Source organism: Pseudorca crassidens, chromosome X, assembly GCF_039906515.1.
Source record: "Pseudorca crassidens isolate mPseCra1 chromosome X, mPseCra1.hap1, whole genome shotgun sequence".
Taxonomy (NCBI): domain Eukaryota; kingdom Metazoa; phylum Chordata; class Mammalia; order Artiodactyla; family Delphinidae; genus Pseudorca; species Pseudorca crassidens.
Genome location: NC_090317.1, coordinates 98,153,615 through 98,166,371, shown reverse-complemented (window position 1 = coordinate 98,166,371; position 12,757 = coordinate 98,153,615). Strand labels below are relative to the sequence as shown.

Sequence of the window (12,757 nt, the reverse complement as noted above, 5' to 3'; positions counted from 1 at the left end):
TACCACGTTGTGATTCAAGGGATTTTCTTCCCTTAGTTCCAGTCTGGCCTTTGAAGCGTCACCATCGTTTACAGGAATTTTCCTATTTAGAAGGACACACACCAACTTCATGAAAGCATTCCTCACTTAATCCATCTTTCATAGATTGCCCCAGAATAGACCAGTTTCTAATAACTCCGTTTTTCCAACTGCCCTTAAAAAAAAAAAAAAAAAAAAAAACCTCCCCAATGGCCCATATTGAAAGTTGTCCCCGAATGGTGATCCAACAGGACTGGGAAAAACAACGGAAAGGCAGGGCAACAGGGATGTGAAATCACAAATGCGTCCTCAAGTTGGGTAAGGCAGAAATTCTGCACAACCACGTCACCCTCACAATTTTTTCTCTAGAGAGGCCGGGCAGGGCAGTCCAGGCTCTGCTGTCCTAGCAGACCCTTGTAAGCTCTACCTGAGGACAGGCATGAAGTAATACAATGTCCAAAGCCAAAGTGGGGACCTCAAGGCTGGAGTCTGCAAGCTGGCTACATCAATCACTTCTGTGTTACCCGTGAGGACAGGCTTTCAAAAACTTTTCCCCAAACAAAGTTAGGTACCATGTCCTACGAAACTGGTTTCCATGGTGATAATGAAGCCATATTTGACTGCCTCTATCAAAATGATGGGGGATACACACTAATATTCTACAAATGTCAGCTGCTCCAGAGGAAGCCGCACATCTGTGCCAGGCTGCTGCGGCTGCCCTGGAACTTGTTATCAGAGAGCATCGGTAAAGAAAGTGCTTGGTGCCGACTTCCAAATTCCCAGGATAAAATCACTGACAAGCGGCAGAGAAAAGTTTCATCATTACCCGGAAGAGCAGCTTCAATTATCTACTGCTTAGCTGCCTCTACCCCGCACTCCAAAATTACTGATTAGGAAGCATAACAGAGCTGTCGGGTGACTGAAACCAGGAGCCAATGGCCTCGCTGAACAGGCGGCGGAGGACGCAGAGAAACCCTGGGCTTCAATGATGTGAAGGGTGGCTATCGCCCCATTTATTACTGAGCAAACTATTTGTTTTAAAAGCACATCGAATGCCGATCCACCTGGGCCCACACTCCTGACATTTAGAGTTAAAGCAGCATATAGACTGGGATTAATTCTCCTTCATAAATATGAAATAATAAATTAAGGACGAAAGTGCACTGAAAGGCCGCTTTAGGGGCTAATCTCTTAAAGGGCGGCAATGCTTCGCTGAGCCAGGTTGCCTGTTAGGCAGGAGATCTCCCCCCGACCCCCTACCCCCTTTGGGCCCACTCTGGCTGTGAGGACGTGAAGGGGGGCCTCTGCTCAGGAGCCCTGGGGAAGGACCCACGCTCTCCCCAGGCCTCAGCCGGACACGCGCATTTACCTGTCGTCGCTGATCCCACACATGCGGACCCTCTCGCTGTTCATCCAGCTGTGAACGTTCCCATACAGGGGGGTTGCTGAAAGCATGTCGTCTTCTTGGATGGCAGCTTTTCTTCAAGCGTCTAGTCTGTTTAAAACAAAAAGAATCCCAGAAGGTTGAATAAAAAAGGAGCCAAAGAGGGAACAAGAGAAACCCTCCTTCTAGGCACTCCATACAGAACGCACTTGGGAAGGCAGACCCTGCTCCATGTTCTACAGACGGCCAGGAGCAAAGGAACACGCCTGAGCCAGAGGTTCAAGGAGGGAGCTGGAACTTCCCTGGCAGGAGGCGCTGGGGATGCAGAGAGGGTTCAAGAACCACAGGCCACACACCATTCAAGGTACAGCACATATCACCCTTAACCCGCCCTTCTCCCTCCCCCTTTCCCAGCCTTTCGGAGAACACACTTGGATTGAAAGCAGACGGTGCCTGATTCCGGGGAGCCCCACATTGATTCTTCTTGCGGCTGAAAGGATTGGGGACGGGGGTGGGGTGTGGGATAAAAGGCACAACGGTCCGGTGTGGCGGCCCAAACGACGACTCACTTCTACGGCTGCGGTGCGTGTGACTTACAGATGGAGGGTTAAAAAGAGTCAGTGGGCTGGCGAGCCACCCCACCCGGGCCCTAGATTAGATTAAGCCCCAAACCTGGGTGGTTTGGCCTGGGAGCTGCAGAGGGAGGCGACGGAGTAATTCGACGACGCCTGCTCGCTGGGGACCAGCAATCAGTAGCGAGTGCAGAAATCGTAGCAGCCCAGGCTGCCGGGCTGGGGCTGGGGCTGCAAGTTTCCGGCCCGCGGGGAGCAAGCAGAAGCCACCCGTTAACCGTCTACCGGGAGGAGGGGGGAGGCTGCCGAGGCGGAGGGGAGAGCCCCGCCCCCTCCTTAACTTCCCGGCCCACCAGCCCCACCCACATCACATTCTAGTTTGCTGCATGAGTGAAGGGTCAGGACAAGCTGCATTTTATTAACAGGATTATCACGGCGCGTGATTTATCCTCGTGCAGGATTTTAATTGCTCTTTGGAGGTTGAGCCGTTTCTTTTGACTGCGCTTCAGCCCCATATCCTGCTGTTAAATGCTGGGTTAATAAGTAGGGGAGCCTTTAATGCCTGGGACCGATGGCCCTAGGCAATTCCCCTGCTCGCAGACTCCCTTGTCCGGGGCGAGGTGGCGGGGGAGGGGAGGGCCCCCCCAGCCACGGCCTCTTTACACAGGGCCCAAACCTGAGTGTGAAATCACTGGTGTGCAGCTCATGGGGGGAACTTTTCTTTCTCCTCCCTCACACACCCACCCACACAGTTTCCGAAAGCCCAAATGTTCCCTAAGTCGACACATTTCCTTTGTTAGCAGGAAAAAATATGCAAATGCTTGCTTTTACACTTCAGCACACGGAGCTGACTGCCAGGTCTGTTGGGTGGGAGCCACCGAGGACTGGGGACTCTTTTTCCGAGAGTGACTAGGGGTGGGGTCAGGGAGCACCTGGGAGACCTGAATCCCAAAGCCAGCCAGGCTATCCCTCTGCATTTCTTTGTCCTAACACAGGCTTTTGTCCACCAGCATCCCCCGTCGGCGGCCCCTATACAGAAGAGAACACCGTCTCAAGAGTCACACGGCCCGTAGTTAGAACTCAACAATGAAGCTTGAGGAGAGGCAGAGATCTCCCAGTTGTGTCCGGCCTGGTGGGATTCTAGAGAAGCTGTTTCTTTAGGAAGCATCCCTTACTTTAGACAGACTGGGGCACTTCCAGGGGCTGGCCACGGTGCCCCGAAAAGGTGGACTCAGATGGACTTGGGCATCAAGGAAGGTTCTGTGGGGGGCTCACGGGCTGTTCTTCCGTGTTTCGAACATACACATCAAGTTGGGGGCAGGCCATCACTAGTGCAGGGCCGACGAGAAGGCACATTCAACAAAGTGTCCCCTCGCTAACCCCTGCCGCCCCTTCTAACGAAAGGAAGACCAAAAGGAAGATGTCCAGGGAAGCCTCATCTAAAAGGTGGAGGAGCAACATTCCTCGGTGCAAGTGTCCTGGCCGTGGCTGCAGCGGGAGGACCACACCGTGCCACCACCTGGCTGGGTGTCACGATGAAATTTGGACATTATACCAGAAGCCAAAGGGTCACTCCATCAAACCCTTAAGAAAAGGATGAGGGAAGAAGCGTGTGTGCCCTCGAAGCCCCAATCTTCTGGTGCCCCAAGCTTCAAAACTTACACAAGCTGCCTCTTACATGTCTCCTTTAGTTGTCACCTTGGGACAAGGACCTCTGAGCACCTGACTGAGGAAACAGAAAGGCCGCTGCCACAATCATGCTTTTGAGTCCTCTCCCCTCCCCTCAAAAAGGGCCAGGAGCCCCCTTCCCTTGAAAGGGCTTTTCTTTAGAAAGGGCGGCCTGGACTTAGCATGAGAGGGGAATGCAGTTTAGAGACACCTGGGACCACGGGGTGCTTTCAGAGTCTCTCCCCGCCCTTCCAGGTCTTGTCTGGTGGGGTTTTCAATATTAACGCCGCACAGATAAATAACACCCAGTGTCAGGATGAAGTGTTCTTACGTGCACAGGGTCAGATGGAGGGTTGAGGCCCCGAGCGTGGTCCGGTGTCATGGGAGTGGGGGCGGGGCGGGGGGCTGGCCGTGAAGAAACAAGAGGAGGAGGGGTAAGGCTCAGTATTGGATCCTGCTGGCTACACCTACACACACACACACACACACACACACACACACACACACACACACACTTATAATCTTTAGCTGCCCCATGAACTTTTTGTGAACTGTTTAAAAGTGGAGGTCTGTTGAACAAACAGCGGCGCCACTGCCAGCCATAATTTCATTGCAACGAGCTAAAGACTTTTAACTCTTCACGTTCCGGGCCAAAGATGGACCTGGGTGGAAAGGGCCAAGGAGCCGGGGCCCTGCCTGGCGTGAGGCCCTTCTCCAGAGTGACGGCCCGAATCCTGGGCAGGAACACCCTCATCCTGGGCAAAGGCCATACTGCTTACACCCCACCATCACTGACGAACGGGCCCACCCCCCATCTCGCTGGGATGCAGAACTAACTAAGGGGATCTTGGGCACAAGGGACACAGAGACGGGGTCAGAGACACAGCCATGCTCACCCCGCTCCTCTTCTAGAAGCGGCTATTGAAACAGTTGGGGGGTCTTTCTTACTTTCTTCTTCTTTTTTTTTAACCTCCAAGGAAAAGTTCTTCAAAAGGGACTTCCCTGACCCTTGGCCGTGGGTCATGGTGCAGGGGGGCAAATGACGTGATTCAGATGACAGAGCGGGCGCTTTGCTGCTGTATATAAGAGGCTCATCTGCCCTTATTTCTCAACGACCCCCCCCCCTTTTCTTCCACAGGTGGGTGATGCTTCTGGAAGTGCCAAGATGTGTGAAGTCAGTCATGAAAAGCACTTTACAAGCACCAACCTGTTTCCAGTGGGAGCTGCTAAGCTACACCTTGGCTCTGGGTTTTAACCCTTTTCCCCAGCAGTGGAGAGAAGGGGGCAAGGATGTGGGATAGGGATGAAGAGGGAAGGTGGCCAAGAGAAGGGGTCAGCCGGGGAGACGGAGGAGCGTCTGGTTTCTGAAGAACAGACCAGGAATTGTGGTGGCTGCCCGCTGAACACCCGGTTCTGGGAGAGACCCGGCTTGCAAAACGCAGACTCGCAGCGTGGTCTCCGGCTTTCGGTCTGGCCCTAAGGGCAAGCACAGGAGAGCTTGAGTCTCCCTCGACAGACTTGGGCCGTCATCTGGTCCAGGAGCCAAGAGTTATGATTAGCATCGGAGCTTGGCCTGGACACTGGGGAGAAGAGCCTGATTGGCGGAAAGAGGTCAGAGGGACCAAGATTAGGAGCTGTCACCCCAACCTCGGCATCCCTGAGTGAGGGCACCTTGGCCCTCTGTGAAGAGACACGAGGGGGCACACGGGTCCCCAGCTGCACCCACCACCGTTCTGCCGATCCCTGCCATGAAGACACCATTATGGAACGAGGAAAAGGAGGGAACGTTTGTTTTGTTTTTTTCTTTAAAGGCGACTTCCCTTGGCAGGCAACAAACAGGTTGCAAAGGAAGGAGCAGTGGCCGTGAGAGGCTGGCGTGAGTGCAGGGAGGCAGCACCAGGCCACTCCTGGCACCTCTCCTTTCTCTCCACCCCAGCTCCTCCTGGCATCGGGCCACTTTCCACTGCCTCCGCCCTTGAGGCGCTGATGGATTGGTTCAAGTCTGCACAGCACGCTTGTCAAGTGACAGCGACGGAATGGGAAGCAGCGTCACCAAACCATCCCAACTCCACTCCAATACTAACGGTGCCCCTTCCTAGGGCCTCGCTCTCTAGGCACCCCTTGCCGCATCAGGCACTTTTCCAGTTAGTGACCAAGAAGACCTGGACAGGTTTTGGGGAGCTTCCGGCTCAGAAGGCCGGGCAGACGGCAGGGCTCCCAGCCAGCATGCCATGTGCCACGGTCCTCCGTAGGCTGGGGACCTCCTCGGGGAAGGGGTGTCCCTCACTGCATGGGCATGGCTGGTTCTCTGTGGAGGGCGCGCGTGCGTGCGCGCGCGCAGTCACCACAGCCTCCCAGCTCCCACTCTCATCCACGGCGTGTCTCTGGGCAGGTGGCCGGACCTCTTCAACTTTGGCCCCCTCATCTGTAAATATTTGGCACCGTGTTTTCCAGAGGATTAAACTGCACTATGGACTTGAGTTCTGCCTGGCAATAGCTGGTGCAGGCCACATCTAACCCATTAAACAGCATCTAACTCTACTAAACATACTATGTAACAAACCAACCCCAGAACGGCTACATAGTTTCTTTGCGGCAGAGGGAAGGCTGAGGCAGGGACACAGAGGGGGCCCGGGAGGGGTGACCTTCTGCAGAGTGTGTGGCTTTCATGGAAGCCCAAAGCTCATGGCGCGGGAGCCCTTCCTGGGACTGCTCCAAGCGCAGACTGAGTCACACACAGGCGCTTCTCTATTGGCGTCAAGGAAGGGAGGGATGAAGAAGTTCCTATTTTAGGACTGGGGGCCGCGAGGAGGTGGGAGATGAGAAAAAGCGGTCCAGGGTGTGCAGCGTTGGGGCAAGTCCTCCTGGGATGTTTTCCCCAGTATGTGTAGCAGTGGAGAGAGGGGAACCCCAAGGATGCCCCCAGGTCGGAGGGAGGGTCGCAGGCTTCCTGGGGTGTGGCTGAAGGAGGTCGCCGACTGGGTCCTGCAGCCGGGCATGAGTGCTGGGGGGGGCGTGGGGGGTGGGAGGAGTGATCCAGCCTGCCCAGGCGCTGTCTCTTGGCACACTCCAAGTCATGGCTGTCGCCGCCTCCAGAGGCGTCCCCACTCACGACCCAAGTTTTGCATTAGTAACAGAGCTGCGGAGCAGGAGTGGGGGTGTGACGGGGTGGGGGCCGGGAAACTCACGCGGCCGGCCCTGACCTTTCGAGCAACCAGAACCTTCCCTGCCTCCTCCCAGGGCGCCAGAATAGAGCAGCGAGCCACTCGGGTCAGTCGGGAGTGAACTTGGCCCGCAGCGGCGGCGGCGGCTGCGAGTGGGGGAGGGGCGCCCCCTCCCCCGCCTCAGCCCCGAGCGCGATCGGTCGGCAACAAAGGGATTTTCTCTCCCACCACACACACCCGCGCTGCCGCAGGCTCCTCGCCCCTCCTCCGCCAGGTCCCAGCGCGGGGCCGCCCCCCCACACGCACCCCCCGCCCGACCTTCCAGGACCCCCGGCTCTCTCGGCCAGCTCCCGACCCCAGCTCACCCCGCCCTTGCGCTCCTCTGGGCTCCCCCTTCCCAGGCGCCTGCCGCTGAATCTCTGACAAAAAGCAACTTTGGGTGGGCGCACGGAGAACCCAGGATGTGCGGCGGCGCGCCCCAGGGGAGTGGGCACTGACTGGAGACCGCTCCGGGCCATCGTCCTGCGCTCCCTTCGGCCAGTCTGGAGTGTTCTCTCCGTGGACGCCTCCCCCACCTTCCCCGATTGAAAGATGCAAGCCAGGTGTAGCCAACTGTAAAAGGGGGCTCGGGGGCTTGGGGAGGGGGGCACCAGCAAGGATCGACCGGGAGAGCCGCTGCCAAACCGGGGCTGCCCGCCACACACACCCTTTCCCAAAAACAGAGCCGTGTCGTCCCCCATCCCACCTCCCCGTCAGCTCTCGGACCAACCTCAGACACTTCCCCTTCCCCACCCCCCACCCCCGACGCCAGGCCTCGGCTTTTTGTTCCTTTCACTTTCTTTCACGGTTGTGCCACACACAACCACGTGTGTATGCAAGAGGGGGCCCCATTTGGAAGCTGGTGTCCCTCGACAGGAGGCAGCAGCCCAGGACAGGAAACCTAGGTTGAATGCAATGAATCAACCTTACTCCTCTCCTCCCCGCCAACACACCCCCTCGGGTCTGGTCCCTACAGGCTGGGTTCCCGCTTGGAGTCTACACAGCCTGGAGGCAAACCCAGAATGAACGATCCATAGACCACAACTCTAGAGGGGGTGTCACTGCACTGCAGCCTCCATCAGGGCTTTGGAGAAATAAAGTGAACTCACTGCAAACTCCTCCCCCCACAAGGAACAAGCTATACCATAAAGCTATTAACGACAGCTATCATTAGTACACACAGGAAGCACAAAGGAACTTTTTACGAATAAAAGATGCGTAAAACACAGGGTCCTGTGATCTGCACCCGGCTTCCCTGCTGATTGTGTGCAGCCTGGGAGTCCTTGGAAGGCTGGGGATGAGGGTCAGGGGAGGACAGGGGCTCCCACTTTCTTTACAAGGAACAATAGGAACCCCACGTCTGTTCATCTTGGAACCCGGAACACCCCAAACAAAGCTGTGGGAAAACTGCGGTAGACGTGGGGGCCCGTGAATTTTTCTAGCCGTTCAGAGCTTAATTACTCCTCCTTGATCCGTGGGACCAGACACGACACCGCCAAGGTTAAAATGCCCCAAACAGCGCCGAGCAGATGTGAGCGAGCTGGCAGACGCGCAAATGAGGCCTGCCTCGGAGCACGATAACAAGTGACTAATACATTGCATATCGTTGAAAGAAAATTATTTTTCTCTAATTTGCATTTGCTTGGGGGGAAAAAAAAGCCAACCAGAGTCCCTCTTCACAAGTACGAGTCTAATCCTGGAAATACAGCCCGGCTGCTTTAAGAGAGCTGGAAGGAGGGAAAGACTGCCAGTGTTTTGGCGTTGCAGGCTTGTTTATCTTTCCGCCTTTCCTCCAAGGCGAAACTCGTTTTGCAAGCAACATTCCTACAGAAAATGGCACACGTCATAAAAAGAGACCAATTTATAGAACTGGCACCGAAGTTCATGTATCATTCCAGAAGCATCTCCCAGCTCCCCACTAGGGAACCCAACTAGATGTAGAAGTCCACATTATAACTCAGAGAGTAGATCTGGGGGCAGGGGTGGGGGGGGGAGGTGGACCCATAATTTGCAGATATCCTGCAAGCTGTACACTCAGGGGCCAAAGTCACACAGAAGGGCAGAATATAGAATTAAGTCAGCTCTAAGTGATCCTCCGAAGCCCGGGGGCCAGGGCTGCGAAGCCTACAACCTTGAGATTGGGGGGAGTGGTTTTTACAGCCAGCTTGCCCCAGGACAGCCCAGGGGCAGGCCCATCTTCCGGACCATCCAGAGCCCGCCAGCTTGGACCGGCCCAGCAGGGTATTGCTGCCACCCACCAACTGTTCTCCCTCCCACCCTGGCGCCTCCCCACAGTGCCTGGCAGAGGACCAGGAACTCAGAGAAGGCCGGGCTGTGGGCATCTAGTTGATTAAGTCACAGAGTGGGTGGCGCTGTGGGCAGACCTCAAGACAGCACCGTTGGTCCTGCAGCTGAAAGGCAAGTGCACTCTTAAAAACCGGGAAGGCAGAGGGAGGTGGGTAATCAAAAGCCGACTTGCACACCTCCCCACCCCCATTCACCCCCCTTCGGGTCCTGAACCTACACACTTGTGTTTCCAATCCAGGAAACAGGGCCGAGGGCATAGAACACAGCGGCCGCCTGTCTCTTGAACTTGTCTGAATAACAGGGCCATTTCAGAGGAAGAACAACGGCCTTCAGAGCCTCTGCAATTTCCAGAAAGCCTTCAGTTAATAATACATTCTTTCCAACAGGCTTGCTTTAGGGCGGAAAGTTATTTTCCCAAATCTTAACAACCCGGTCACAAGCCGCGGAGGCCCCAGGTCAACAGATCCCGGCCAAACCCCTCCAGACAGTTGACACTCGTGACCCCGCAGGCCTTCTCCTGCCACCTCTGCCTAACAAGTTCCCTAAACCACAACACACCAACCAGCGCGCACGTCCACCACGATCCCAGGAGCCAGAAAGATGCGTGTCGCGGGGTGCAGGGGGGGGGGGCGGGTGCCGCCGCCGCCGCCGCCGCGGGCTGTCTCGCAGCGCATCCGAGGGCTCCCGGGCCAGCAAGGGGCGGCCACCTCTGCAGCTCTCCGCGGTCCTGCATAGTGCGCGCTTTGTGTGAGCGCCGAGGAGGCACAGCGCTGCTCGTGCACCAACAGCTGTCACATTATTTGCACTCGCTGTAAACAGCCTTCACATTCCCCCCTTACCACATAGTTAAAGCCAGACTAACAATCCACAGTTAGAGATCAAACCAACAACAGCAGCATTGTGTCTGCCTTCGCACCAAGCCCAGCAGCTGGCAGGTTTCTCCGGAACAAGAGACCCCCCTCCCCCCACCCCTCCAGGCTCCAGCCAAGGCTAGCCGAGGCAGCAATGCGTGTGTCGCTGCCGATTGTCAAGGCAAGAGAACACAGCCATTTCGCGCAGAGTTCTGTGGGGTTCATCAGCTCTCTCCCAGAGTTTCCTCCTCCCAGGCCCCCTCCCCCATTTCCTCAGCTGGGAATAAAGCTTGTTCAGCCTCCCAGGGTCAGTTTCTCTGCTCAGCAAAGCGTGGGTCGGCCTGCCCCGGCCAGGCCTGGGGTCCTGCAGCCCTCTCTACCGTGTCCCAGAGGCTAGGCAGCTCGGCACTTTCTGCAGCCCAAAGCCTCACGTGCTTCGGAAAACCGTCCAACTCCCTGAATCCTTCCTGGTCGCCCCACTGATCAAAATGTCTCCTTTATGATTTTTGGTTAAGTCGAACATTTCCATAATCGTCATTATTAGCACAAATTACACGCCTAATCGGTCCTTAAATAGATTTTAATTAAATAATCATACGAGGCTCATTTTATGACTTAAGAAAGGCATTAGTTTTCGTTATAAACTTTCCACCAGGATATAGAATAATGATAGCAGACAAATACTTATTCTTTGAAAAGCACCAATAACTGATGGGCAGAGTATTGGAAAAGTAGACCCTGCTTCACACCTTCTGGAATCGAAGTGGAGACTAGACAGACCACATCTGCACAACTTCCCTCCGGAGAAGGGAGAGGGGATTTCTTCCTCCAAAGCATTACTTTTGTCTTATCTTTGGGGCCAGGAGAAAGGAACCCCAAATGTTCCTTTTCCATGCCCATCTGAAGAGATTTCTCCAGCTTAGAAGTCTCTTCTAGAGACCACTCCTCGCCACCCCCATCTGTTTTTCACCCCTCAGTCTGCTGAGAGCCGAGGTGGAAAGCAGGCAGGCTGTGCTTGTTAAATGCTGTATAAAATGCTGTTAATAAAATAATAAATACAAAGGATGGAGGCTGCTGGTTCCATGGGTGTTTTGACTGGAAATGCCTTGGCACTTGTCATGTGTTTATGGGAGGGCAGACAACTCTAGGATTTACATAGTTTGGACATTTCTGTACTTCATTTATTCTTTCCTAAATGACGTAGGCCTAGAGCTATTTCAAGTTTGCATTTGTACAGAACTGTTAAATGCCTAAGAGTTTCTCCAATTAAACCAAGTTTTAAATCAGACCCAAGGCTGGAACGTACTCTCGGCCTCGCCCCACTCCACCCCTCTGCCTCTGTGGCTGGAGAAAACAAACAGACACTCAACAACAATCCCCTGTCCTTGCTCTCCCCACCTTCACCACCAACCCCCGGGAGGGCACCTAGGGCAAAGGTTAAGGTGTCTTCAGATTACAGGCAAGGCCCTGGCTACACACACTGGAAAGCACTGCAGTTGGGCGCATCCTGGGCACACTCGAACCTCTAAAATAGTGAGCTAAGATGGGGGGAAAACTGCTGGCCTGGTAAAACCCACTGTTCACAAAACAATGTCAGCAAAGGCTGGAAGGCATTCTTTAGAGAGGTACCAGGGACTCATGCCTACTGAAGCTCTTTCAGCACAAAGGCTTTTAGGGGAAGAAGGGAAAAGGGGGGTGGGGGGGAGAGAAAGGGAGGGCTCCTGTTTCAGAGCAGGCATCCCCAGAGAGTCAAGAACCAAGTGTAGCTTCAATCAAACGCTGACTTCCCCTCTGGGAGTCTAGTAGGAAACCTGATCACAGTAGCTTACTACCGGCCTGGATCCACACAGGTCTGGTTTTCTTCTCATGCTAGTAATTTTTTAAAATACATATCGATATAAAAGAAGCAATCCCTGACAGACTTTATTGAAAACCACACTGAGACCTCATAACATCCGGACTTAATCCCTATCAAACAAACCACAGCACCTCTGGCCTCTGCAGCGGGCCAGACCCTTTCACCTCATCCCACCAGGTCTCTCCCCTCCAGCCGCTGCTGTTCCCTCCCCCCGAAAGAATGACGGGAGGACTTGCCAAAGAGCACCTAGATACCGGTTCTGGAATCAATTCCTAACCATATAAATGATCCCACTTAGGGGGAGGAAAAAAAAATCCCAGCCTTTTCATATGGAATCCTTTAAAGCCCAGAATGCAAATAACTGTAACAAAGGGAAAGAGGAGCCCACAGAGGCAGACCTGGAGGAACAGCCTCAGGAATACCCTTGGAGGGGAGCTTAACCCTGCAGGTTGGTCCCCAGACACTGGCCTACGCAGGTCTTGTTGGGGGGGGGGGGGGGCATCTCAGGGGCAGCAGGGAACAGAGAAGCAACTATAGGAATCTGGCCAGTCATTCAAAGCAATTACTAATCCTCGGGGCCTACTATGTGCCAAGTATTCTTTGATCCTAAAGGTGGATAATTATTCCCAGTCTTACAAATGAAGAAACTTACTGAGGCTCGGAGGCCATAAATAACCTGCCCCCAAGGTCACACAGCTAGTAAAAATGGGCCACGGTCAAACTCAGTCCTGGAGTTGCGGAGAGGAGCCAATGATTGGTCAAACTGTGCCATCCGGAATCCCCAAGAAGTTTGGGAGGCTCCCTTAGCCCTTGGACTCCAATACACAGCACAAGGATAGCACTGAACACCTATGAAATTCGGTCCACAAGGAGCCTGGACCCTAGTTTCTCCTACA

The 12,757-nt window shown here is 54.6% G+C and overlaps 1 protein-coding gene across 12 annotated transcripts in view; it reads right to left on the bottom strand.

The window, feature by feature from the left end:
- The window catches only part of BCOR (BCL6 corepressor), a 116,333-nt gene that overhangs the window by 25,063 nt on the left and 78,513 nt on the right, over positions 1 to 12,757 (bottom strand). For all 12 annotated transcript variants that reach the window (XR_010940051.1, XM_067723810.1, XM_067723813.1 and 9 more), the window contains exons 2-3: positions 1,388 to 1,513; positions 4 to 82 (exon numbers count right to left, since the gene is read on the bottom strand). Coding sequence is in view for 11 of the 12 variants with exons in the window: in XM_067723810.1 (XP_067579911.1) it covers positions 4 to 82; positions 1,388 to 1,473 (165 nt within the window). In the remaining variant the exon portion in view is untranslated. The remainder of the gene's footprint in view (positions 1 to 3; positions 83 to 1,387; positions 1,514 to 12,757) is intronic.